This window comes from Bos indicus x Bos taurus, chromosome 12 (assembly GCF_003369695.1).
Source record: "Bos indicus x Bos taurus breed Angus x Brahman F1 hybrid chromosome 12, Bos_hybrid_MaternalHap_v2.0, whole genome shotgun sequence".
In the NCBI taxonomy this organism is placed as follows: Eukaryota; Metazoa; Chordata; class Mammalia; order Artiodactyla; family Bovidae; genus Bos; species Bos indicus x Bos taurus.
The window spans coordinates 11,257,805-11,283,335 of record NC_040087.1 but is presented as its reverse complement, the minus strand read 5'-3'; the positions used below and the strand labels follow the sequence as shown (position 1 = coordinate 11,283,335).

Genomic DNA, 25,531 nt, shown 5'->3' with positions numbered 1-25,531 from the left:
AGGATATTTGAAGACTACTGTTAGTAGAAAAAGATATAAAGACAATTCATTGAAATGAAAATTTGAAATGTAGAATTCAAGCCTGAAGTAAAAAATTTAAGAAAAATACTTAGCCTGATACTTAGGTTGAAAAGAGAAGAGATGAAATGTCAAGAAGTTGTAGGAGACAACACTAAATGAGCCTGTTAACAAAGCTGACCTCATCCTAGGATAATACCAGTTTATGGGATAAAAGATGAATTCCCGGATCTACCCCTCCCCCCCCCCCTTTTTTTCTAGAGTAAAAGGAATACAGTATAAGTTGACATTTCAGGACCTCTTAATTAGCTTTCGACTGTGATCATTATTTGTGATCTGTCTCAGTTAACACCAGCAGGTGGCGTGTTTGTTAGGTTTATTTTTTTTCAAGCTCCAAAAAATTTGAGAACCTGAATGAATATATGAAAATAAGAAATGCTGGTTTTTCATTATTCATAACCACTTCTCTCAGGAAAGATTGTTTATGAGAATACAAGAAGAATAATCTTTGTTTTTCTACTTTACCATCTTATTGAGAGATTGAGTTTTGTATTAAATTGCTAAATAACTTCTTTCACTTTTCCTCTAGTAGAATATATCTGATTAAAATCCCAGGCCATTGCTGATCTTTCCATCGTGAAATGTCTGAATATGTGGTCAAGAGGCCAAACTCCAGGGAACCAGAAAAATATGTATTATAGCTTGTGTGCTGGAATTTAACGTTGCTTCCAGTGCTTTTGAAAATTTCCCACATAGGACCAAAGGTTTCAGCTCAGCCTGGAACAGTCTCTATACCTACTCTTGTCGAGCTCCCCAAGGAACATCCAGGGCTAAGGAAAGTCTGCTGCTCTGCCTCTTGGAAAGCCCTAAGCAGACACTTTATTGATGTGAAGTTTCTGCAGAAGGGCACAAATCAACCTCCTATTGGCTTCCCTGGTGGTTAGGAATCTGCATGCTAATGCAGGGGACGCTGGGACGTGGGGTCAGTTCCTGGTCTGGGAAAATTCCGCATGCCACGGAGCAACGAAGCCACTGTGCCACAGCTACAGAAGCCCAGGTGCCTAGAGTCGTGCTCAGCAACAAGAGAAGCCGCCGCAATGAGAAACCCATGCATTGCAACTAGAGAAAGCCCACACGCAGCAACGAAGACCCAGCACAGCCAAAACTAAATAAGTAAACAAATCTTAAACAAACCAAAACCTCCTGTTAGTACTCTAGGCACGGGAGTATCCTCAGAACCTTTAAAACAAACCAGAAGTCTCTGAAAGAAAGCCAAGTGAAAATCTCCATTCCCTACTCCTTTGGGCTTGGGGCAGATTTTGCTCTAAATGGAGCTGAAAAATGGCCCCACGAATTTTGGTGTCTTAGCGTGCTCCAAGATGGGGTGGGGGTAGGGGGAAGCAGATCATTTTGTTTATGACAAAGAAATACCAAATTGCATTGCCCATTACAAACTCATTCAACAAAAAAAACTGTTCATAGTTGACTTGATTTTCAGAAATATGCTTTCCTAATTTAATCAAAATGCTATTTTTTTCCCCCACTGAAGAAAACCTCTGTTATTACTATTTCTGGAAACTTTTTTGCTGTAATGTATCAGAATATTTGGAAATAGAAGTTGTTTAACGTCATAGAATGATTCAACAATAACTTCCATAAGGCTTTTCAATCAAACATAAAAGAATGTCTTTTTTTTTTTAACAGCTTTCTTACTTACAATACCCATCACAAAATTTCTGTAAATTTGTAATATTATAAAAAGGAAAGTACAGTTTACCTATAATTCCACTGACCTTTTTTTTTTCCCTGCCTCTCTGCATGACTTGCAGGATCTTAGTTTCCTGACCGGGGCTGAACCTGGGGCAACAGCAGTGAAAGCGTAAGTCCTAACCACTGGACCACCAGGGAATTCCCTCCACCAGACTTTTAAATATATATACATCATATATATATATATAAAATAGAATAGTTTGATAAGTTTTTTAAACATCCTCTTTTACTAAATGTATTGTAGACATCTTTGAATACTAATAAATACAATTATAGCAACATTACTTTCTTTAAAAAACATGGAGTAGGAAGCAATATTTATTCTTTAGTGATTTTTTAAATAGATAAATAACATTCATAAAGTATATAAAGTTTTATGTACATCACAATAAATTTTTACATATTGTCTTACAGTTTTGGAGGCTGGCAAGTCCAAGATCAGAGTGCTGGCAAGGTAGATTTCATTCTGAGGCCTCTTCTCCTGGCTTGTAGGTGGCTATTATCTTGCTGTGTGCTCACGTGACCTCTTTGCACTCCTTGTGAAAGAGAAGGGAACCAAGAGAGACTATGCAGACTCTCTGGTGTCTTCTTGTAAGGGCACTAATCCTATCAGATTAGGGTTCCACTTATATGACCTCATTTCATTTAATCACCTTAAAGGCCTTATCTCTAGTACAGTCATACGGGGAGTTAGCTTCAATATATTGAATTTGGGAGGGATACAATTCAGTCCATAGCACTAAAGTTTATTTTTTAAAAAGAAAGCTTTATAGAGATCTCTTCAAGAAAATTAGAGATTCTAAGGGAACATTTCATGCAAAGATGGGCTCAATAAAGGACAGAAATGGTATGGACCTAACAGAAGCAGAAGATATTTAGAAGAGGTGGCAAGAATACACAGAAGAACTGTACAAAAACGATCTTCATGACCAAGAAAATCATGAGGGTGTAATCACTGACCTAGAGCCAGACATCCTGGAATGTGAAGTCAAGTGGGCCTTAGAAAGCATCACTACGAACAGAGCTAGTGGAGGTGATGGAATTCCAGTTGAGCTCTTTCAAATCCTGAAAGATGATGCTGTGAAAGTGCTGCACTCAATATGCCAGCAAATTTGGAAAACTCAGCAGTGGCCACAGAACTGGAAAGGTCAGTTTTCATTCCAATCCCAAAGAAAAGCAATGCCAGAGAATGCTCAAACTACTGCACAATTGCACTCATCTCACATGCCAGTAAAGTAATGCTCAAAATTCTCCAAGCCAGGCTTCAGCAATACGTGAACCATGAACTTCCAGATGTTCAAGCTGGTTTTAAAAAAGGCAGAGGAACCAGAGATCAAATTGCCCACATCCACTGGATCATGGAAAAAGCAAGAGAGTTCCAGAAAAACATCTATTTCTGCTATATTGACTATGCCAAAGCCTTTGACTATGTGGATCACAATAAACTGTGGAAAATTCTTCAAGAAAGGGAATACCAGACCACCTGACCAGCCTCTTGAGAAGCCTATATGCAGGTCAGGAAGCAACAGAATTGGACATGGAACAACAGAGTGGTTCCAAATAGAAAAAGGAGTGTGTCAAGGCTGTATATTGTCACCCTGCTTATTTAACTTATATGCAGAGTACATCATGAGAAACGCTGGGCTGGAGGAAGCACAAGCTGGAATCAAGATTGCCGGGAGAGATATCAATAACCTCAGATATGCAGTTGACACCACCCTTATGGCAGAAAGTGAAGAGGAACTAAAAAGCCTCTTGATGAAGGTGAAAGAGGAGAGTGAAAAAGTGGGCTTAAAGCTCAACATTCAGAAAACTGAGATCATGGCATCTGGTCCCATCACTTCATGGCAAATAGATGGGGAAACAGAGGCTGACTTTATTTTGGGGGGCTCCAAAATCATTGCAGATGGTGATTGCAGCCATGAAATTAAAAGATGCTTACTCCTTGGAAGGAAAGTTATGACCAACCTAGATAGCATATTCAAAAGCAGAGACATTACTTTGCCAACAAAGGTTCGTCTAGTCAAGGCTATGGTTTTTCCAGTGGTCATGTATGGATGTGAGAGTTGGACTGTGAAGAAAGCTGAGTGCTGAAGAATTGATGCTTTTGAACTGTGGTGTTGGAGAAGACTCTTGAGAGTCCCTTGGACTGCAAGGAGATCCAACCAGTCCATTCTACAGGAGATCAGTCCTGGGTGTTCTTTGGAAGGAATGATGCTAAAGCTGAAACTCCAATACTTTGGCCGCCTCATGCAAAGAGTTGACTCATTCGAAAAGACTCTGATGCTGGGAGGGACTGGGGGCAGGAGAAGGGGACGACAGAGGATGAAATGGCTGGATGGCATCACCAACTCGATGGACATGAGTCTGAGTGAACTCCGGGAGTTGGTGATGGACAGGGAGGCCTAGAGTGCTGCAATTCATGGGGTCGCAAAGAGTCAGACATGACTGAGTGACTGAACTGAACTGAAGTTATATATTTGCATTGTTGTTGTTGTTTAGTCACTAAGTCATGTCCAGCCCTTTCACCCCCATGAAATGTGCACATCAGTCTTCCCTGTCCTTCACCATCTCCTGGAGTTCACTCAAATTCATGTCCTTTGAGTCAGTGATGCCATCCAACCATCTCATCTTCTGTTGTCCCCTTCTGCTCCTGCCCTCAATCTTTCCCATCAGCAAGGCCTTTTCCAGTGAGGTAGCTCACTGCATCAGGTAGCCAAAATATTGGAGCTTCAGCTTTAGCATCAGTCCTTCCAGTGAATATTCACGGTTGATTTCCTTCAGGATTGATTTGGTCTCCCTTCTGTCCAAGGGACTCTCAAGAATCTTCTCCAACACCACAGTTCAAAAGCATCAATTCTTTCACGCTCAGCCTTCTTTATGATCCAACTCTCACATCTGTACATGACTGCTGGAGAAACCGTAGCTTTGACGATACAGACCTTTGTCAGCAGTGTTAGCTGTAATATATTGAATTTGGAAGGGATACAATTCAGTCCATAGTACTAAGGTTTATTTTTTAAGAAGAAAGCCTTATATATACTACTTAAGTTATATATTTGAATAATATATCAAAATAAAAAGTCAAAAGCTTTTGTTGAATAATTTAGGAGAATGATTTACGTGGTTTCTCTGGAATTTGTGGGGCTTCCTTGGTGGCTCAGCTGGTAAAGAATTTGCTTGCAGTGCAGGAGACCTGAGTTCGATCCCTGGGTTGGGAAGATCCCCTGGAGAAGCAAACAGCTAGCCACTCCAGTGTTCTTGCCTGGAGAAGTCCATGGGGTTGCAAAGAGTCAGACAGGATTGAGTGACTTTCAGTTTCTGGAATTTGTGAGGTCAAAGATTTTTGTCTTTTCTATTCATTGCTAAATTCTCATGTCTAGAACAGTGAGAAGCACATAACTAGCGCTCCGTATTTACTGAATGAATGAATGAATGCTTTCCTTTCTTTTTTTTCTGGAGGAGGGAGCTAGTATCAGAGCTTAAGAGCCATAGATTATTAAGACAGGTAAGCTTTTTCACTAGTTCTTTTCCTTGGACAAGTTACTAAAATTCTCTGTGCCATAGTTTTCTATTCTGCAAAATGGGTTATTTTAGGGTTGTTGTAAGGATTAAATTAATTAAAAGGCTTAAGCCATTTAGAATAGTATCCAATATGTAGTTGGTAGAAGTGGGTACCTTGATATAAGCAATAAATGCTAGATATTTATGTTTATGCCTAATTCCCCTTTTTATATTTATGTTCATAACCTAAGAAAATATCCTGTGAAGTCGGTAATATTGAATTCTTGTTGCCTCTGCTTTTCAGGAAGAAATACTGAGGCACAGAGTTCAAATGACTTGTAAATATGATCTGCAACATAAATAAGTATACTACTTGAATATTTAAAGTAAGGCAATATATTTGCATTTTGCTGGAATTGTTTATTATTTATGTTTTTTAATGCTTTACTTAATTGATGGTTTACAAACCTAAATTGAGCCCCCAAATTCTGTTTATGCGTATACAACAGATATAAAGTCACTAACTTGTGGCTATATATGGTCTCCCATATTTTGGATCCTCCTTGTGACTTTTAGGGCTTCAGTGGTAAAGAATCTGCCTGCAATGTGGGAGACCAGGGCTCCACCAGGGTAGGGAAGACCTCCTGGAGGAGGAAATGGCAACCCACTCCAGTATTGTTGCCTGGAGAATCCCATGGACATGGGAGTCTGGAGGCCTATAGTCCATGGGGGTAAACAAAGAGTGGAACACAACTTGCTATCTGAGCACTGCTATGAATTTTTTAAAGATATACATTTACAGTCTCAACTAGCCATTATGTATTTTCTCAGGCAAGGAAAGCTGAGAAGTACAGCTATTAACGTTCAGAATCCTGTAAACTTTCGAATCCTCATTTATTAAAAAAAAAAAATCAGGAATCCGTGCTCTAGTGGCTCCACAGGTAAGGAAATTTTTGTATATCAAGAGCTCTTAATCAGAACTGTAGAGAACTTCCCTTTTGAGCTTGCCTGAAACTGGGAAAACCGAAGCTGCAGCTTCGGCCTAGGGGGTTGGGGGCGGGGCGCCTGTCCGACATAAACTACAACTCCCAGGACTCCCGGGCAAGCGCTCCCGGGAGTCATGGTTCATTCAACACCCGAGCCCGCGTTGCCCGTCCCTTCTCCCTCCCCTGGCAAGCCACACTTTGGGTTCTGACTCCAGATGAGCAAGCCCACGGCCGTCTCGGGGAACGTTTTCTTGCTGTACCGTTTTCTCTCTTGTTTCCTTTGATAGCTCATGTTGCGCACACTCAAGAACTCCTCTGCCGCAGAGGAGTGGCGACGCCCGAGGAGGCGGGGTCGGGCTCTAACCCAGACTGGGTGAACCCGGAGGTGAAAGGGATCCGGTGACCGATGGGCTGAAATGTAGTGGATCCCAGAAGGTTCCGACTTCAGTAAGGAAACCTAGTGTCCTTAATTTTTTTTTAAGTACTCACAGTTCATGTCTCTTTTCTGATCTTAAAAGTCTATTTTCTTTCTCTAGCTTTTTTTCCCCCTGGTGCCTCCCTGTGGGATCATTCTTGATACCGAGTAACTCAGTGTAACTTACACGTGATACCCTCGTGCGGGCTTAGTGTCGCTTCTGATTTGCCGAGGCTGAGAGTTCCTAGAATTTCAGATTAATCTTGTTAACTGCATGTATGGGGGCGAGGGGGTGAGGGGTGAAGGAGAAGACTTGAAATTCTCAAGTATAGATAACCCTAGAGGGTGAAGGTCTTAGGGTTTACTTAACATTGAAGTTCATGACCTAGAGAGGTATTTTACTTGTTCAGCCGCTCAATGGTGTCCGACTCTTCACCAGGCTTCCCTGCCCTTCACTATCTCTGGGAGTTTGCCCAGACTCCTGTCCATTGAGTCGATGATGCCATCTAGCCCTTTCATCCTCTGTCCTCCCCCTTCTACTAACTGTTCCTAAAAAGGAACTCTAGCTAGAAGTGTTTCAACAAAAATCTTTTTTGCCGTTTTTTACTCTGTCCTTTTTCAAATGGACACACCTGTGATGGAGATTAGATGTTGCTACCCATCAGGGTTCTTGGCCTCCTTAATCACTAGAAAGTGTTCAGAGGCTAGTCGGGATATTGAAACAAGGCTTTATTGAGGCCCCTGCTACAGCAGGGGTGAGCCAGAACAAGTTTGCTTGCTTGCTCACTTGCTGGGGGTGGGGAGAGACAGGCGAGCTTGTTCGTGTCCAGGAGTCGGAAGGAGGGGTAGATTAGGTGGTTCGTCCCTCCCTTTGAGGGGTCATGCTGAGGACCATGCTTGTACTCCCAGCTCTTCAGGCTCTTGGGAGGTGGCAGGTGGGCTTTTTGGTCTCTTTGTATCTAGGTGTCCAGAATTTGCCCCAACTGCACATGCACGCGGTTAAGTCCCTTGTAGTTTCTTTGTGTTGTGTTGCTCCTGGAGATGTTTGTCCAGGGGCAAGCATGGTAGCCCTGCACCAACAGGGTCCCAGGTCCCAGCCCCCAGCCTGTCTCAATGTGAAGAGGAGTAGTAACTCCTGCTGGAGGACTAACATTTGTGGCTACTGGACCCTGGTGCCCTCTTTAGAGTGTGATTAAGTTACATTTTGTTAGCAGAACCCTGCAAATTTTGAATATTTTAGATACCATTCTATTTCTTAGAAAATAATGATATCCAAGTTAGCTGACCTGCAATGATCAACTGAACTAATATATTAATACACCTAGCATAGTAGGAGGAGAAGGCAATGGCACCCCACTCCAGTACTCTTGCCTGGAAAATCGCATGGATGGAGGAGCCTGGTAGGCTGCAGTCCATGGGGTCGCTAGGAGTCAGACACGACTGAGCGACTTCACTTTGACTTTTCACTTTCATGCATTGGAGGAGGAAATGGCAACCCACTCCAGTGTTCTTGCCTGGAGGATCCCATGGACAGAGGAGCCTGGTGGGCTGCTGTCTGTGGGGTCGCACAGGGTCGGACACGACTGAAGCGACTTAGCAGCAGCAGCAGCAGCATAGTAGGAACACTGGAGATAATAAAGGTTGATTCTGATCAGTTTTGACCCTTACTTCAGATTTGAACCTCAGGATTGTAGGGGCAAAGTATTTTTCTTAGAACACTTTATCTTCTCCCTTTCTTATTCAGTAATCACAAATGTGTACATTTGTTAGCTCTTTTGGTTATCTCTGTTAGAGGGAAGGAGAACGGATAGTTATTGGACACAGCCAAATTCACCTAACTTGAAATTTTTTAAGTAATTTTTTCCTTGATTGTAAAAATGCTATGTGCTGTATGTATAGGAAATTCAGAAAACACTAAAAAGTAGGGGAAAAAGAAAAAGTATCTATAATCTCACAACTAGAGACCATAGTATTAACATTTTGGTGTGTATTTTTATCTAGTTTTCTTTTTTCAAAATAAAAATTGCCCTCAATTATGAGGGGTTGCTGCTGCTGCTGCTACTGCTAAGTCGCTTCAGTCATGTCCGACTCTGTGCAACCCCATAGACGGCAGCCCACCAGGCTCCTCTGTCCTTGGGATTCTCCAGGCAAGAATACTGGAGTGGGTTGCCATTTCCCTCTCCAATGCTTGAAAGTGAAAAGTGAGTAAATGTCCCCATAAATCCATGTATTCCATATGCTGTAGAAAATTTGAAAACCTAATTGATAATATATTGTTTTTGAGTATGCTTTTTTCATTTAGTGTAATTAGCTTCATTGTCTTTTTTTAAAAGCCAAATTTCTACATTTTTACTATTAATATGTAAAGTTTTTATCCTTTAAATCTCAGCTAAAAGGGAAGCATCTTTGAAGGGAGATTGCATAGTTGGGAATGAAAAACGCTGAGCTCTGAACAGGCAACTTGCATTCAACTCTGCCTGAAACAGGTAGAATGAATAATCATGATTAAGTTACCTGACTTCTTGGGCATCTGGGTACCTAAAATTAAAGTATTAGACAAGGAAATAGTATTTCCTTCAAATTTAGAAATCTGTTAACATATGAGACACCTAAGCTTGCATGGTTATTTTGTACTTGTGCTTATTCACACACTCAATTTTAGATTCTGGATCTGTTATAAGAAATAGGTGATGCAACCTATTCTATTGATATATTTATTCATTATACTCTTACTCATTTGCCTTAGTTAATTATATATGGTGAGTGGGTGGAAAACAGTGCTGTCTTCATTTATTTTGTTTGATTCAGAGATTTGAAGAATCGTTTTCCTTTGTGGGTTATTGAATTTGGGGACTGTGTGTGGAGCTGGCTGAGGCAGTGAACTGAGCTAGATTGCTCGAGGTTCCTCCCAGTTTTTCTCTCTGTGGAGTTGATATTTTTCAACTTGCGCTTATTTTGTTTCAGACGCTGAAATGAATCGTCGTCACCTATTTGCTTGGCTTTTCAGACATCTGTCTCTTAATGGTCACCTCCAGTGTCATGTCCATCGCCATTCTCATCAGCTTACACAGATCCCTCTTGACACAAGGCTGTGGGTCTTTAGGCGAAACAGGAATCACACTGTCCATCGTCTGTTAAATAAGAATTGCTCCAGGAGATACTGTCATCAAGATACCAGCATGCTGTGGAAGCATAAAGCACTACAAAAATATATGGAGGACCTGAATAAGGAGTACCAAACACTTGATCATTGTTTGCATCACATCTCTGCCAGTGAAGGGGACCGGAGGTCCTTGACTCGACGGCATGCTGAGCTGGCCCCGCTTGCGGTCATTTACAAAGAAATTCAGGAGGCTGAACAAGCCATTGAAGAATTAGAATCAATGTGTAAAAGTAGGTAAAAGATGTGTGTGTGTACAAGTACAGGATTGATTCTCTAAGTTAAAGGTATATTGAACTCGAGCTCTTAAAAAAACGACGAGTAATAAGCCCTACAATTGGAAAGGACAGGACTCTGTACTGTAAGTCTGGGTGTCTGACAGCTTCTAAAGAGTAACTCCTACTATGAGACTGAGGTCCTCACAGTCCTTGCCAAGATGCTGTTAAGGTCTGGGAAACTGAATACTGACCTTTTCAGAAGCTTTAATTTATTGGATAGATCTTTGTTGAGCACTGTCCTGGATGCTACATACCATGGACACAAAAATACAATTTCTACCCCATCAGAAGGCTCATGTAGTACGGGCATTGTTTCATCACCCTCGGAGGAAACCCTGCACCCTTTAGCCATCTCATCCCAATCCCGCCATCCCTACCAGCCTTACTTTCTGTCTCTACCCAGTTACTTATTTCAGGCATTTTATATAAATGGAATCATCCAATATGTTAGCTTCTTTCATAAGCTAAGATTGGCTTCTTTCACTTAGGATATGTTTAAGGTTCAATTTCATTGTAGCATGTTTCTGAGCTTCATTTCTTTTCATTGATGAATTATGTCCCATTGTATAGATATCTCACCTTTTATTTATATCCATTCATGAGTTGTTGGTTATTGAGTTGTTTCCACTTTTTGGTAATTATGAGCAATGCTGTTACGAATACTTGTGTACAGTAAGTTTTTGTGTGGACATATATTGCCGTATGGTAACTCCATGTTTAATCTTTTGAGGAGCTGCCTGACAGGTTTTCCTAAGAGGCTGCACCATTTTACATTCCATCTCCCATGTATGAGAGTTCTGGTTTCTCCACATCCTCTCCAACCTTTGTGATCCACCTTTGTGATTCTAGCCATCCTAGTGTGTGAAATGTGATTTTGACTTTCATTTCTCTGATGAATGTGCCTATTGTATGTCACCTTTGGATAAATGACTGTTTAAATCCTTTGCCCGGTTTTTAAATTGAGTTGTCTTTTTTATTATTGAGTTGTACGAGTTCTTTATGTTACAGATACAAGTTCCGTATCAGAAATATTATTTGCAAAATTTTTCTTCCATTTTGTGGGTTGTCCCTTGAAGCACCACCATTTTTAATTTTGATGAGGTTTATCTTTTTTTTTCCTCTTGTTTGTGTTTTGGTGCCATATCTAAGAAACCCACAGTCACGAAGATTCAGATATGTGTTTTATTCCAAGAGTTTTATATTTTTAGCCCTTATATTTAGGTCATTGATCTATTTGAGTTAATTTTACATACATAATGTGAGAGGTGTTAATTTTCAATTTTAGTATCTCTTAATATTATTGTCTTAACATTTTTCTTTTATAAACAGTTTCCAGAATATATAGAAGTTGAGAAGTATAATGGATTAACCTGGGATTTAACACGTACTTTGCTATTAGCTTTCAGTTTAATTTATAAGCTTTATTCAGTGTATCATCCTGGGTATCATCTGTGTATCAAGCTTTATTCTGCGTATCATCGTTTTTTATGTACTTGTTGTATTGTTGGCTGCACTGGGTGTTTCTTGCCGTGTGCAGTCTTTCTCTAGTTCCGGGACTACTCTCTCGTTGCGGTGCGCGGGCTTCTCATTGCAGTGGCTTCTCTTTTTGTGGAGCACAAGCCCTAGGGCTTGCGGGCTTCAGTGGTTGTGCACAAGCTTAGTTGCCCCGCAGCGTGTGGGATCTTCCCAGACCAGGGATTAACCCGTGCCCCCTGAATTGCAAGGCGGATTCTTAACCACTGGACCACCAGGGAAGCCCTTCTCACCTCTTTTAATGAGTATTATTTTTCACTCTTTTGCATAATTCCTCTCAAATTTGTAATTATTTGGGAAAGTTGCTTGCACATATTATACATGTTAGTCACTCAGTCATGTCGGACTCTTTGCAACCCCATGGACTGTAGCCCACCAGGCTTCTCTGTCCATGGAATTTTCCAGGCAAGAATACTGGAGTGGGTTGCCATTCCCTCTCCAGGGAATCTTCCCAACTCAGGGATCGAACCCTATTTCGCATAATAGAAGCTTACTAAATGTTTTCCAATTAAACTGACACAAACTCTGTCAGCCATGTTTGTATCATGCAATATTAGTAGATTCAATTAGTAGATTGCTTCTAAAGTTTCTACTACAATTCTGCTATTTTATAATAATAGTGATAATAGCTACATTTACTGAGTCTTATTATGTGCCAGGCACTAAGCTAAGTATTTTGCAAATATTAATCTCATTTGAATGCTCACAATGACCTTATGAGGTAGGAATTTTTATTAATATTCCCACTTTATAGATGAAACCGAGAGGTTAAAGTGCCAAAGGTCACTTACCTGGTCCAGAGAGGAGCAGGGATTTGAACCCAATCAATGAGATTGCACAGCTGCTTCTCTTATTCACTGCCCAAGGATTCGAAGTCCAATATACAGTCTACCTCTGTAATATATCTTGCATGAGTCTTCTATCCTTTCCACTACTTTATATCTTCGTTATAGCTCATCAAAGATGTTTACAATAAATTCCTAACTTGTAGTCTCATCTCCAAGCTTTTCCAGCCTAGTGAGTGAGTGCTCAGTCATGTCCAACTCTTAGTGACCCCATGGACTATGCAGTCCATGGAATTCTCCAGGCCAGAATAGTGGAGTGGGTAGCCTTTTCCTTCTCCAGGGGATCTTCCCAACCCAGGGATTGAACCCAGGTCTCCCACATTGAAGGCAGATTCTTTACCAGCTGAGCTACAAGGGAAGCCCAAGAATGGGTAGCCTATCCCTTCTCCAGCGGATCTGCCTGATCCAGGAATCAAACTGGGGTCTCCTGCATCGCAGGCGGATTCTTTCCCAACTGAGCTATGAGAGGTTCCCAGCTTAAGTATAGCCTTAACTATACTACTTTCCTACTGTGAATTTTCAGTAAATCCCATTGCCTATAAATATAGATTGTTTGGCTTGGCATTTAAGAGTCCCTGCAGAGTGACCCCCACCTCTCTGTGTAGTCTTATTTCCCTTTGCATGTTCTATCTTCCAACCAAAATAGACCAATTTGCCATTTCCTGAATATACTCAGACCATCCCATGTCTTTGCTCATGTTCTTAACCCACCAATTTCATCTTCTTGAAATTCAGTCCTCTTACAAAGTATGGCTTGAATATCATACTCTGGCTTCACTCCCCTCTGTAAAATAAGTATGATTACCTTTCTCTGTTTTGTATTCTAATCTCTTATGTAAATGTCTTAACTTCAGTCCCTTTCCCTGAGCCTCAAGTACAGGGCCTGTGTCTTCTTTTTATTTCCTGCAGCACCAGTCACAGGGTATAATAGACTCTTGACTCTGTTGACATTGAATTGAATCTGGTGAAATTGAATTAGGTTGGATTTTACAGTTCAGCAAGGAATGATTGCAAATCAGCAGGTGTTTCTGGTATACCTTTGACCCAGCCAACACATTGAGGTGTTTGACTCAGCCGACACATGACTCAACACATTGAGTCACGGCAGCCTGGCTGCCGTCTGAGGCTTACGTGCACAAGGCGAGGCCAGCAGTGATAGTACAGTTCTGCAGCAGGCCATTTATAGTTAGAAATTGAGGTCAGGGGCTTCCCTGGTGCGCCAGGGGTTGAGACGTCACCCTCCTGACCCCTGGTCAGGGAGCTAAGATCACACACACACACACAAGGAAGAGATTCGCACCTTATTTGGGAATCTTCCTTAAGGGTCAAAGTCTGGGTTAGACTACCCTTAGGCCTCAGTGGCACTGCTTTTACTACCTATTGTAACAAGGTGAATGTGTCCATCTTTGCCAGCAGACTGAGCCCCTTGAGGCCTGAACCATGTTTTATTCATCCTTGGGTCCCCAGCAACTAGAGCCAGCGTTAAATGTTGAAAAACGGAATGAGGCATAGAATTCCACCAGACCCCAATGACTTCCATGGCTAGAGAAGGATTTTAAAGAGCCTTCTCTCTTATGAGTCTTCATTTCTAATTTTTTAATTATTTAGTATCAAAAATGTCTACCTCATTTAGCACACATCACCACTGACAAATGGAGTCTCTAGGCATCTAAAGCAATGGGGTCAAAGGTTACAGGATTCACCCTGTTCGGCCACTATCTCATTGACAGCTTGTTTTGTGAGAGTTCCAGGATTTAATTTTCAGCTTTGAAATGTGAAAAGAACCACTCTTTCCATAAAGCAGAGGTTGCCAAGATATGTGGGTTTTTGACCCATGTGTTGTTTTAAAAAAATGTTTACTAAGGATGAGCATTTTTAAGAGTGCTCAAAATTTATGGAGGTTCTAGCCGTGCTAGATTACTCAGTGTGCTAACCAATGACTGCCACCTTTAGACAAGTAGTCACCCCAGTTTACTCTAAAACTTAGCTTATTTGGGTCAGGAAGATGTCATCACTGATTTTTATATTTACTTATAGACATTCATATCACCAGCTCTTTGGAGCAAGATTATACTTATTTTCACACAAGTTTTTTGGACATACTTAGCATAAGGCAATGGCACCCCACTCCAGTACTCTTGCCTGGAAAATCCCATGGACGGAGGAGCCTGGTAGGCTGCAGTCCATGGGGTCTCTAGGAGTTGAACACGACTGAGCGACTTCACTTTCACTTTTCACTTTCATGCATTGGAGAAGGAAATGGCAACCCACTCCAGTGTTCTTGCCTTGAGAATCTCAGGAACAGGGGAGCCTGGTGGGCTTCCATCTATGGGGTTGCACAGAGTTGGACACGACTGAAGCGACTTAGCAGCAGTAGCAGTAGCATATACTTTGGAGAAGGAAATGGCACCCCACTCCAGTACTCTTGCCTGGAAACTCCCATGGACGGAGGAGCCTGGTAGGCTGCAGTCCATGGGGTTGCTAAGGGTCGGACATGACTGAGCGACTTCACTTTCACTTTTCACTTTCAGGCATTGGAGAAGGAAATGACAACCCACTCCAGTGTTCTTGCCTGGAGGATTCCAGGAACGGGGGAGCCTGGTGGACTGCCGTCTATGGGGTCGCACAGAATTGGACATGACTGAAGCGACTTAGCAGCAGCAGCAGCAAATACTTAATTGATATTCTCTAACTATTGTTGTAATAGTTCTTTTTTATAATCCCTTGCCTTCACAACATAAAATTTAGTAGATTGATGTTAGGTAGCTATTTAAGAGTTTCTTGGTGAGTATTTAAACATTTTACTATTATTTGATGGTTTGTAGGTCTAAATAAACAAGATGAAAAACAGCTACAAGAACTTGCATTAGAAGAGAGGCAAACCATTGCTCAGAAAATCAACATGTTATACAGTGAGGTATGTTTTAAGAGGTAAACTAAACATAATACTGTGAATATAAAGGAATACTGTTCTTGCTCAATTATGTTTTGGTGCTTAAAGTACTTTCTAAACACCAGTTTTATTAAGTTTTCTCTTAGAATGATTGATAATGTTGGGTTTAGTGCTGTAATTTACGACAGAATGAGATTGAGGTGAAGAGATTGTGATGGCAAAGAAAAGAACAAGCTCCCTATCTCCAGACAAAAGTATTCCAAAGCTGAATCTACTTCAACAAGGGGAGGAGTCCAGGGTTTTTAAGTCTTAGAAAAAGGGAGCGGCTCATGCTGCTTAGGTTAAATATGGAATGAATCCAAGACTGTAGAGACAATGGGTTAATGTAAGTCTTTAGCCCCTTCTGGCTCAGCGGATGGATTGTCTAAAAGAAAAGGAAGATCCAGCACTTTGTCTTATGTTCCCCTTTGCCATGTCTGCCGTCCGCCTACCTTCAGTCTTCCCTACTCTGGGAACCCAGTAGATGGGCTTTTGTTTTTAACTGAAGTACGGTTGATTTACAATGCTGTGTTCGTTTCAGGTGTACAGTACAGTTATTCTGTTACGTATACACATACACACATATATCTTCTTTCTCAGCTTCTTTTTCAGTATAGGTTATTACAAAATTTTCCGTATAATTCCCTGTTCTATACAGTAGGTCCTTGTTGTTTATTTTATATATAGCAGTATATATTTGTATATGTTAATCCCAAACTCTTAATTTATCCCTCCCACTTTTCCCTTTGATGACCCTAAGTTTGTTTTCTATGTCTGTGCATCTATTTCTGTTTTGTAAATAAGTTCATTTGTATCCTTTTTTTTTTTTTTTAAGATTCCACAGATAAGCAACAGTGTATGATATTTGTCTTTCTCTGTCTGGCTTACTTCACTTAGTATGATAATAATCTCTGGAGGGGCTTTTTGAGGGGTTGAGGAGGATGTGGTGGAGGTATCAATATTTTTTATCCCTGATGTAAACAGCTAGTCAAAAACAGAAGTCAGACGTCTGACTCCTAGTCTAATATTCTCTCCATCAGGGCATATCATTTCTAGCAGAGATGGGCTGTTTCAAAAACTGTCAGTAGGAAGAGTCCATGATACATGAGTAATTTCAGTTTGATTTGAAATTTTTTAGTAATAATAAAAAGAAAACTGCTTCCATTTTCTTCCTAAGAGGGAAATTGGTTACTTTCTTTATCAGAAAGTCCCTCTTTTTCTTATTACACTGAGAAAATATTTGAGCCTTATCTTGGGAGTCCTCAATCTACTCTTTAAACAGCAACTCTGCTGAGAAGACAGGGCATGGCCTGGCACTGGCATTTATTGCGGGAGAGAACATGTAATCATATATAAAAAGTCCTCATTTTCTCCAAATGAAGACTTTGAAAGCTTTCTTTCATTACATGAAAGAAGCTACTGTTCAGGACTACTAGAAGCAGAATCTGAAGAAAACTGAGTGGAACACTGGACTTTGATCTGAACTTCTGCATTTTAGAAAATTGAGATAATCTGATAGCATTGTAGAAACTATCCCAACAAGTAACTTCATTGTTTGACATAAACTGATTGCTTATCTTAGGCCTAATTAGGTCTGCTTATTAAAGCCAGACCTCTTTTGGGATGATCTATGATTTTATTAATTACTGATTTTATTAATATTTGCGAATCTCTTGTCTAAGTTCAAGTAATAACAGCATACCTGGAAACTATACACACTAATACTGATTTTTCTCCCTTTTCAGCTTTTCCAGAGTCTACTGCCAAAGGAGAAATATGACAAAAATGATGTTATTTTAGAAGTGACATCTGGAAGAACGACTGGAGGTCAATAAAATAATTTTTTTTTTTTTTTGCAAGCTTACCAAGAGAATGATTTATTTGGTGACAGAAACTAGTGAGTCACTGAAGAGTCTCCTGGGACTGATGTCGGAGTGAAAGATGAACATGACAAATGGGTTCTAGCTCCAGTGATTCTAGAAAGCTAGCAGCATCTCAGAAAGGAAGCAGCGGGTTATGAGTCAGAAGACAACGTCCCAGATGGGCAGCACTCAGTTTCCACTCCTGTGGAAACAGCGATACCTGGTAGTTTGTGGCTAAATGACACAATAGATGTATTATACGTACTACTGCTGCTGCTGCTTCTAAGTCGCTTCAGTCGTGTCCGACTCTGTGCGACCCCAGAGACGGCGGCCCACCAGGCTCCCCCGTCCCTGGGATTCTCCAGGCAAGAACACTGGAGTGGGTTGCCATTTCCTTGTCCAATAAAATAATTTTATTGTAAATGATCTTAAAAAATACTTGAAGGTTACCTTGATTTGACACACTATAACTTTAAAAGTTTGTTAAATGTGTTTCCCTTTGGAAGCAGTTACTTCTCAACTCCTAAGGGGCCTTGTATCAATACTTAAGGAGGACTTTCCTAAAATTTCCTGGAATTTCTTCTCCTAGAAAAAGCAGAAATTTTTTTTTTATTGAAGTATAGTTGATTTATAGTGTTGTCTTAGTTTCTAGCATACAGTGATTCAGTTACACCTATATATATATTCTTTTTCATATTTTTTTTAATTTGGTTTATTACAGGATATTGAATATATTCAATTCTAGTGTGCTATACAGTAGAACGTTGTTGTTGATCTTTTATGTATATAGTATTATATATCTGCTAATCCCAGACTCCTCATTTATCCCTCCTCATTCCCTATCCTGGAGAAGGCAATGGCAACCCACTCCAGTACTCTTGCCAGGAAAATCCCATGGACGGAGGAGCCTGGTAGGCTGCAGTCCATGGAGTCATGAAGAGTCGGACATGACTGAGCGACTTCACTTTCACTTTTCACTTCCATGCATTGAAGAAGGAAACGGCAACCCACTCCAGTACTCTTGCCTGGAAAATCCCATGGATGGAGGAGCCTGGTAGGCTGCAGTCCATGGGGTCGCTAGAGTTAGACACGACTGAGTGACTTCACTTTCACTTTTCACTTCCATGCATTGGAGAAGGCAATGGCAACCTACTCCAGTACTCTTGCCTGGAAAATCCCATGGGCTGCCGTCTGTGCACTCACACAGAATTGGACACAACTGAAGCAACTTAGCAGCAGCAGCATCCCCTATCCCCTTTGGTAAACATAAATTTGATGTCTGTTTCTGTTTCATAAGTAAGTTCATTTGAGTCATAGTTTAGATTCCACATAGAAGTGATATCATCTGATACTTGTCTTTCTTCCTTTTCTGACTCACTTCATTTTGTGAGATAATCTCCAGGTCCATCCATATTGCCGCACAGATGGCGTTACTTTGTTCTTTTCCAAGGCTGAGTAGTGTTCCATTGCACATGGATGCCGGACCTTCTTAACCCATTCATCTCTCAGTGGACATTTAGGTTGTTTCCATGTCTTGGCTATTGTAAATAATGCTGCAGTGAACACTGAGGTGCATGTGTCTTTTTGTATTAGAGTTTTCTCCAGGTATATGCCCAGGAGTAGGATTGCTGAGTCATATGGCAAGTCTATTTTTAGTTTTTTAGGGAACCTCCATACTGTTTTCCATAGTGACTCTACCAGTTTCCATTCCCACCAACAATGCTGGAGGGTTCCTTTCTCCCCACACCTTCTCCAGCGTTTGTTATTCATAGATTTTTAATGGTGGCCATTCTGAGCAGTGTGAATTGATACCTCCTTTGTAGTTTTGATTTGCGTTTCTCTAATAATTAGTGATGTTGAACATCTTTTCATGTGCCCATTGTCCATCTGTATGTCTTCTTTGGAAAATGTATAGTGACTGAATATTTTTTTATTTTCTTTTAGGTGATATCTGCCAACAATTTACCCGAGAAATATTTGATATGTACCAGAATTATTCAAGCTACAAACACTGGAGATTTGAACTTCTGAATTATACACCAGCTGATTATGGTAAGTGTGTTTGAGGATTTTGTCCATAGACGATGCTGAAAATTATTTTTTCTCTGCTTTTGATTAGAACCATGTTGTCCTGTTTTTTAAAACATATGGTCTGTATCTACTAAATATTGTGACATGGACTCATGAATTACAGTGGCTTACTATAGTAGAATTCTTGCTATAGAAGAAGAGAATGGGAGAAAGAGAAGCATCCTCTCAGGAAGGAATATATGAATTAGCAAAACTTTTCCTGTGGAGGGTTGATAAATGCCTTGCCTGGGAAATCATTGTTCTGTTATACAAAGCCAAGATGTATTAAACTTTTTACTCTAAAGTACTTATAATGTGTTAGATGTTTATGGGAATGCAGAAAAAGTTAGTCATTTATCTTTAGTTTCAAAATGCTCCCACTCAAGCTGGACTGATAAAAACTTAGACAACATAAACAATAAGAAACTAGTGCAAGTCTTTAAAGTTTTAAATACTCAGAGTATGTTAAATTAGAACAGCTGATAATTCTGTTTTGTTCCATTCTTTTAATTCATCTGGAAGTTTTTTAATCTGCTTGGTTACACAGAGATACACCATGGTAGACAGAGGGCCCATGAGTAATAAGTCACAAATGATCAAAGTGGGGAAAGAAGGTTCACATAAGTGACACAATCCAGGGAAATGAACACCAGTGGCGAGCATAGGAAGTGTGTGCTCAGGACAGGTTTGAAGTACAGCCAGTGGTCAGGAAAGAGGAAGACCAGGAGAGCAGAGGGAAGGAGTAGTCTGAGCAATGGCATGATGGTGGGGAACATCTTGCAGTGTGTGTAGAAGTGGGGAAGCCAGTTAATCGGGATATTTGTGATGAGAAGTCAGAGGAAATAGGTTTGAAAGAGTAGATTTTCAGCAGACAAGAAAGCTGAACAAGCCTTGATTATTAGGGAGCTATTGAACACTTTATTAATAAGAATATCATTTGATAAATATATATTGTAAGAAGATTATTTTTTCTTTTTTATTGAAGTATAGTTGGTTTATAATATTTTTTCAATTTTTGATATATATCACAGTGATTCATACACACACACATATAATTCTCTGTGCTATACCATAGGTCCTTGTTGGTCTTCTGTTTTATGTCCACAAAGTGAAAGTCACTCAGATGTGTCCGACTCTTTGTGACCTCATGGACTATACAGACCATGGAATTCTCCAGGCCAGAATACTGGGGTGGGTAGCCTTTCCCTTCTCCAGAGGGTCTTCCCAACCCAGGGGTCAAACCCAGGTTTCCCGCATCGCAGGGAGATTCTTTACCAGCTGAGCTACAAGAGAAGCCCATTTTATGTATAGTAATGGCACCCACTCCAGTTCTCTTGCCTGGAAAATCCCATGGATGGAGGAGCCTGGTAGGCTGCAGTCCATGGGGCTGCTAAGAGTTGGGCACGACTGAGCGACTTCACTTTCACTTTTCACTTTCATGCATTGGAGAAGGAAATGGCAACCCACTCCAGTATTCTTGCCTGGAGAATCCCAGGGACAGAGGAGCCTAGTGGGCTGTTGTCTTGGGGTAGCACAGAGTCAGATACGACTGAACGGGCTTAGCAGCAGTGTATGTATGTTAATCCAAATCTTCTAAATCTCTTCCTCTCTTTCCACTTTGGTAACCAAAAATTAGTTTTAAGGTTATTTTGACAACAGTGTGAAAGATGGATTGAAGAGGCTAGATTTAAGGCAGGTGGCTGAGAGGTTATTAGAGTAACCAGGTGTGACTAAGAGTTAGAATTGGGAGTAGACATATGAGAGACCTTCAGAGGAAGAATGGGCAAAATTTGGTAACTGATGAGAGAAGCTATTGCTTGCCAACTGTGTCTGGCATGCAGTGTGGGTTATTTGATCCTTAAAACCCTGTGAGATGGGTATTGTTAATCCTATTTCACAGATGAAAATCTAGGCTCAGAGAGTAAGTAACTAATCCAAGATCACACAATGAGGAATGGCAGTCCTGGGGTTAGATTTAAGTCGACACTACATCCCATTAGTTTATTCTGACACAAAGGAAATGAGCCACAGGGACTTAATCTTTCTAGCTGAGACGATTGCAATATTCATTCATTCCAAATGAAATACAAATTGGAAGGCAGACTTCACTTGGGAAGAACAGTGAAAGTGGTTTTTGCATGATTGTGTGTGTTGTTATAGTGAACATCCCTTTAAAAATATCCAGTAAGTGCTGAAGTTGTGTAATCAGAGCTTTGGTGAGACAATAGAGTTGAGGAGAGATATTTGATAGCTGTTAGAACAGAGATGGGGGCTTCCCTGGTTGCTCAGCTGGTAAAGAATCCGCCTGCAATGCAGGAGACCCTGGTTCGATTCCTGGGTTGGGAAGATCCCCTGGAGGAGGACGTGGCAACCCACTCTAGGATTCTTGCCTGGAGAATCCCTATGGACAGAGGAGCCTGGTGGGCTATAGTCTGTGGGGTCACAAAGTGTCGGACACGACTGAGCAACTAAGCACAGCACAAAACAGAGATGATGTCTGATGCTGAGAGGGAATAAGTGAGGGAGAGTCTATAGAGAGGGTACCAAACCATGGAGAATGGCCACATTTAGAAAAATAGACTAGCTGGCAAAAGAAAAAAAGGGGTCAGGTAAGCAGGAAAAAGAATGGGGACAGTATATACTGTGGACGCAGGAGAGAGAGTTTCGAGAATGTAATCAGAAGCAGCATTAGAAAAGAAAGAGTGTCATCTCTGAGATGCATATTTTGAATTCAACTTTCAGCAATGAAAGGGAGATGCACTTGACATCAGGAGGAGAGTTTCTGCTCCAGGGACGCAGAGCAGACAAACAATGGTTGGGAAGTCTTTTTTTAAGATACACTGACTCCCTAGCAAAATAAAATAAAAGACATTTTAAAAAGTACAAAGTTGAGCTTTCCTGGTGGCTCAGTGGTTAAGACATGGTTTCAATACCTGGTCCGGGAAGATCCCACGTACCACGGAGCAACCCGTGTACCTCAAGGACTGAGCTTGTGCTCTTGAGCCCACAGCCGCAGCTGCTGAAGCCGGTATGCCTAGAGCCCATCTCCACAGGAAGAGAAGCCACAGCAGTGAGAGGCCCAGCACCACAACTAGAGAGAAGCCCCTGCTCCCTACAGCCGGGGAAGGCCTGTGCCCTGCAGCAAAGACCAGCACAGCCGTGAATAAAATAAATAAGTCTTTTAAAAAAGAAACAGATTAATGTATACAAAATAGAAGGGGAAAAACAAGGTAAAAATCCTTTTATCAAAAACGAAACAATTGGGGGAATTCCATGGCAGTCCAATGGTTAAGACTCTCTGCTTTCATTGCTGTGGGCCTAGGTTCGCTCCCTAGTGCGGGAACTAAGATCCATGTCTCACCCGCCACCAAAAAAAAAGGAAAAAATTTAATACTCTATTCATATACCTTTAAAATTAAAACCTAAGAATAGACCTTTATCCATTAAAATTATAAAATATAATTTATTTACTATAATGAGGAGAAGACAAAGATATGGATAGAGAATAAAATAGAGACGGGGAAAAAGTATCTATCTTACAAAATATGTATGTTAAAGTATATGTATGGGGCTTCCCAGGTGGCACTGGTGGTAAAGAGCCTGCTTACCAATACAGGAGACTTTAGAGATTCAGGCTTGATCCCTGGGTCAGGAAGATCCCCTGGAGGAGAGCATGGCAACCCACTCCAATATTCTTGCCAGGAGAATCCCGTGGACAGGGGAGCCTGGTTGGCTACAGTCCATAGGGTTGCAAAGAGCTGGACATGACTAAAGAGACTTAGCACAGCATATATATATATATGTATATGTATATATATATATGTATATGTATATGTATATGTACATACTTGGGAGGGATTGGGGACAGGAGGAGAAGGGGACGACAGAGGATGAGATGGCTGGATGTCATCACCGACTCGATGGACATGGGTTTGGGTGAACTCCGGGAGTTGGTGATGGACAAGGAGGCCTGGTGTGCTGCAATTCATGGGGTTGCAAAGAGTCGGACACGACTGAGCAACTGAACTGAACTGAATGTTTAATTGAAATATAGGGAACTCACAGAGATTCACATAGCACTAGAAGCTAAGATTGGGAAAAAATACACTTAAATGTAAAAATTCATGTATCAAATGACTTGAAGTGTTTTAGTTTTGTGATCTTGGGACAGATAGGGAAAACCCTCAGCCATTACACAAGTAGTCAGTACTAGGTGATTACAAGATTAGTCTTTGCAGGGTGGTGGCTCTTGACGTGTAGTGTAGGTCTATCACTGTCATTCTGTATTCCTGAGTTCTAGGGAGTTGAGAAAAATGTCTTTCAAATTGAAGGGGGCTTCCCTGAGTGACTCAGTGGTAAAAAATCCACTTACCAATGCAGGAGACTCAGGTTCAATCCCTGGGTTGGGAAGATCCCTGGAGAAGGAAATAGCAACCCACTCTAGTATTCTTGCCTGGAAAGTCCCACCATGGACAGAGGAGCCTGGCAGGCTACCAGTCCATGGGGTCGCAAAAGAGTCAGACACGACTTGGTGACTAAACAACAACAACAAATGAAATTTATTATATTCTCTCTTCCCTCCCAACCGATTAATGTTTATAATTATGTTTTGTTATTTTCTGCTCACCAGCTGAATTCAGGGAGAGGTCATTAAAGTAATGTGGTGGTTGGGACTTCCCTGGCGGTCCAGTGGTTAAGATGCTGTGCTCCCAGTGCCGGGGGCATGGGTTCCATCTCTGGTTGACGAACTAAGATCCTGCAGGCCACACATCGAGGCATAAAAAAATAACTAACTAAATAAAAATAACGTGGTGGTTAATTTAATGTGTCCAGATATTATACTTTCACCACAACTGTTGAGAAGTAAATTTATGAAGGGAGCCCTGGCGTCACTGAAGAGCTCTCTGGTAGCTTTTTCCCGCAGCCAGGACCTTACAGTGGGAACTCTAGTAGATGAATTGAGAAACCTAAGGGCAGTTGGAGTAAATGGATCTCAAGGTAGCAGTGTTGGCACTTAGTGGCCAAAGGCAATATGGGTGTGGTTACCATAATGGCCAACAGAGTAAAAGGAGCAATCGGAATAGGCTGACTTACGCAGACGGGGCATTGGCTGGTTGACATGTGTCCCTGGGAGTAAAGAATGGAAGCCTGCTAAATTCTTATTTGATCTGTATAAGCAGAAAAGTTCTAGGTCAAATGAACAAAAGTCTAACCTGTGTCATAAAACCAGAAGTCATGGCCCCTTAGTCAGTTCCCAGACTTGAGCCAATTTGTAGACCTAAAACCCCTTGAATACAGGCAAGAGTGAGTCCTCTTGAGAAAGTCGGTACATGCCAGAAATTTATATACTGCCAGCCTTTCTTCCAGGCTTTCCTGGTGGCTCAGACAGTAAGAATCTGCCTGCAATGCAGGAAACCTGAGTTCTATCCCTGGGTTGGGAAGATCCCCTGGAGTAGAAAATGGCAATCCACTCCAGTATTCTTGCCTGGAGAATCCCATGGACAGAGGAGCCTGGCAGGCTACACTCCATGGAGTTGCAAAGAGTGAGACACGACTGAGCAACTAACACTTTCACTTTCCCTAAAGGGGAGTATTAAATGCATGATTGTCTATAGAACTAGGTCTAACTGAGGACTAAGAGGAAAAAGTACAGTATATAAGGACTGTTAGATCTGACAGTATAGAGTACAGTCATTTGCAAAACGGGGAGGAGAATGGGAAGAACACATGCAAAAAGTTTTATAATGTTTTTAGTAATCATACTGGTGGCAGAACTAATACTGGCATTCTGAGACTGTTGTTTATGAAATATGGGATAAAATAGAAGAGTAGTTATGAGATACTCTGATTCTGGTATCCTCTCTGTCTTTGGGAACCAAGATTCTCAGTATGGAAAGCAAGTGATACAGGAATGTTAGAGAAGACATTGTGATCTTTAATTTATATTAGAAGTATCAGTTATCAAGAACAAGTTGTCTGAGATTTTATCCTATTTGCAAGACAGAAATTTAGCAAGTCAGTTTCTTGGGTCAGGGACAAAGGATGGTTTATGACTCATGGTAGTAGCAGCAACCAGAATATCAGCATTTTTGTGCTGGTTTCATGAACTCCACATCCCAAAAGGCAACTGGAAGAAGGTCAATGACACCTGCCCCCAT

At 41.1% G+C, this 25,531-nt stretch overlaps 1 protein-coding gene across 4 annotated transcripts in view; it reads left to right on the top strand.

Moving 5' to 3' along the window:
• Positions 1-25,531, top strand: part of MTRF1 (mitochondrial translation release factor 1) — a 57,199-nt gene that overhangs the window by 8,898 nt on the left and 22,770 nt on the right. Inside the window, exons 1-6 of one of the 4 annotated variants that reach the window (XM_027557136.1) lie at positions 6,112-6,233; positions 6,566-6,725; positions 9,658-10,086; positions 15,335-15,426; positions 17,187-17,268; positions 19,248-19,355. In XM_027557136.1, coding sequence (XP_027412937.1) covers positions 9,666-10,086; positions 15,335-15,426; positions 17,187-17,268; positions 19,248-19,355 — 703 coding nt within the window. In that variant the 5' untranslated portion in view covers positions 6,112-6,233; positions 6,566-6,725; positions 9,658-9,665. Of the gene's footprint in view, positions 1-6,111; positions 6,234-6,365; positions 6,726-9,082; positions 9,180-9,657; positions 10,087-15,334; positions 15,427-17,186; positions 17,269-19,247; positions 19,356-25,531 lie in introns of those variants that run through there. The other 3 variants (XM_027557137.1, XM_027557135.1, XM_027557139.1) reach the window with 3 other exon arrangements.